This window comes from Vicia villosa, linkage group LG2, assembly GCF_029867415.1.
Source record: "Vicia villosa cultivar HV-30 ecotype Madison, WI linkage group LG2, Vvil1.0, whole genome shotgun sequence".
In the NCBI taxonomy this organism is placed as follows: domain Eukaryota; kingdom Viridiplantae; phylum Streptophyta; class Magnoliopsida; order Fabales; family Fabaceae; genus Vicia; species Vicia villosa.
Window position 1 is genome coordinate 224,856,535 of NC_081181.1, and position 1,085 is coordinate 224,857,619.

At 34.2% G+C, this 1,085-nt stretch overlaps 1 protein-coding gene across 1 annotated transcript; it reads left to right on the plus strand.

The window, feature by feature from the left end:
• The first annotated feature begins 470 nt into the window (after positions 1-470).
• On the plus strand, positions 471-1,085 carry LOC131651468 (secreted RxLR effector protein 161-like). The gene has a single exon (XM_058921130.1). The coding sequence runs from the start codon at positions 471-473 to the stop codon at positions 1,083-1,085; it is 615 nt and encodes a 204-aa protein (XP_058777113.1).

Sequence of the window (1,085 nt, forward strand, 5' to 3'; positions counted from 1 at the left end):
GTAGTGTCAAATCAATTTTAACTTTAAACTAAGCTTGTGTCCCATCTGCAATGTTCGCAATTGTCCCACAAATTTCCTGGAGATCTATGTATCTTTGAGAAAAAAAACTTCTAGTTTACTTGATAAACTGATATTCGTGGAAACTAACTGGACAATTGGAAATATTGCAGGTGGGACAAGAGTTTATTTACTATTTAAAAATGATAAGAAACTTCTTTATTTAACAATGACATAGTTTATATTGAAGTTATTTGCTTCCAAGTTTAATTTGTATTCGTAATTTATCATATTTGAGAATGTAAAGGGTTTTATTACTCTTTTATTGAAAGAGTTAATGATGAGGGAATTTGAAATGTCGGATCTGAGAAATTTGTTTTATTTCTTAGGCATGGAATTTCAAATGTTGAAGCAGGGTATAGTGCTACATCAAAGAAAGTATGTTAAAGAGATACTCAAGTAATTCAGAATGGATGACTCGAATTACGCATCCTCACCTGTCGAACCAAATAGAGAAACATGGAGAAGAGAACAAGGTTGATGCTACTTTGTTAAAACAAATTGTGGGATCTTTGAGATATGTGTGCAACAGTCGACCAGATATATGTTTCGCAATCGGATTAGTGAGCAGATACAGGAGTGAACCAAGTGTGTCACACGTGAATGTTGCAAGAAGAATTCTGAGATATTTAAAAGGATCGATAAATTATGAAAATATATTTCGACGAGACTCTGAAAGCAAAGAAGTTGTGATTAATTTCTATTTATATGTTGATTGCTGTGGAGATGAGGAAGATCGAAGAAGCACAACTAGTTATTTCTTTCAAGTCTTAGGTGACCCAATCTCATGGTGTTCGAGAAAGCAACATGTGGTGGCATTGCCATTGTGTGAGGCTGAATATATAGTAGGATCATATGTTGTGCGTCAAGCAATATGGATCAAATATGTGTTGGAAGAGATTGAGGTCGAAGTGAAGAAATTCTGGCGTTACAGATCAATAACAAATCAGTCATTAATCTTGCAAAGAATTCAGTTTTGCATGGAAGAAGTAAGCAAATCGAAGGAGAAGGTAAATGAAGGTGATTGA

Bases quoted from the DNA above. Each gene is read 5' to 3' on its own strand.
- LOC131651468 (XM_058921130.1), top strand. From the start codon at position 471: ATGACTCGAATTACGCATCCTCACCTGTCGAACCAAATAGAGAAACAT.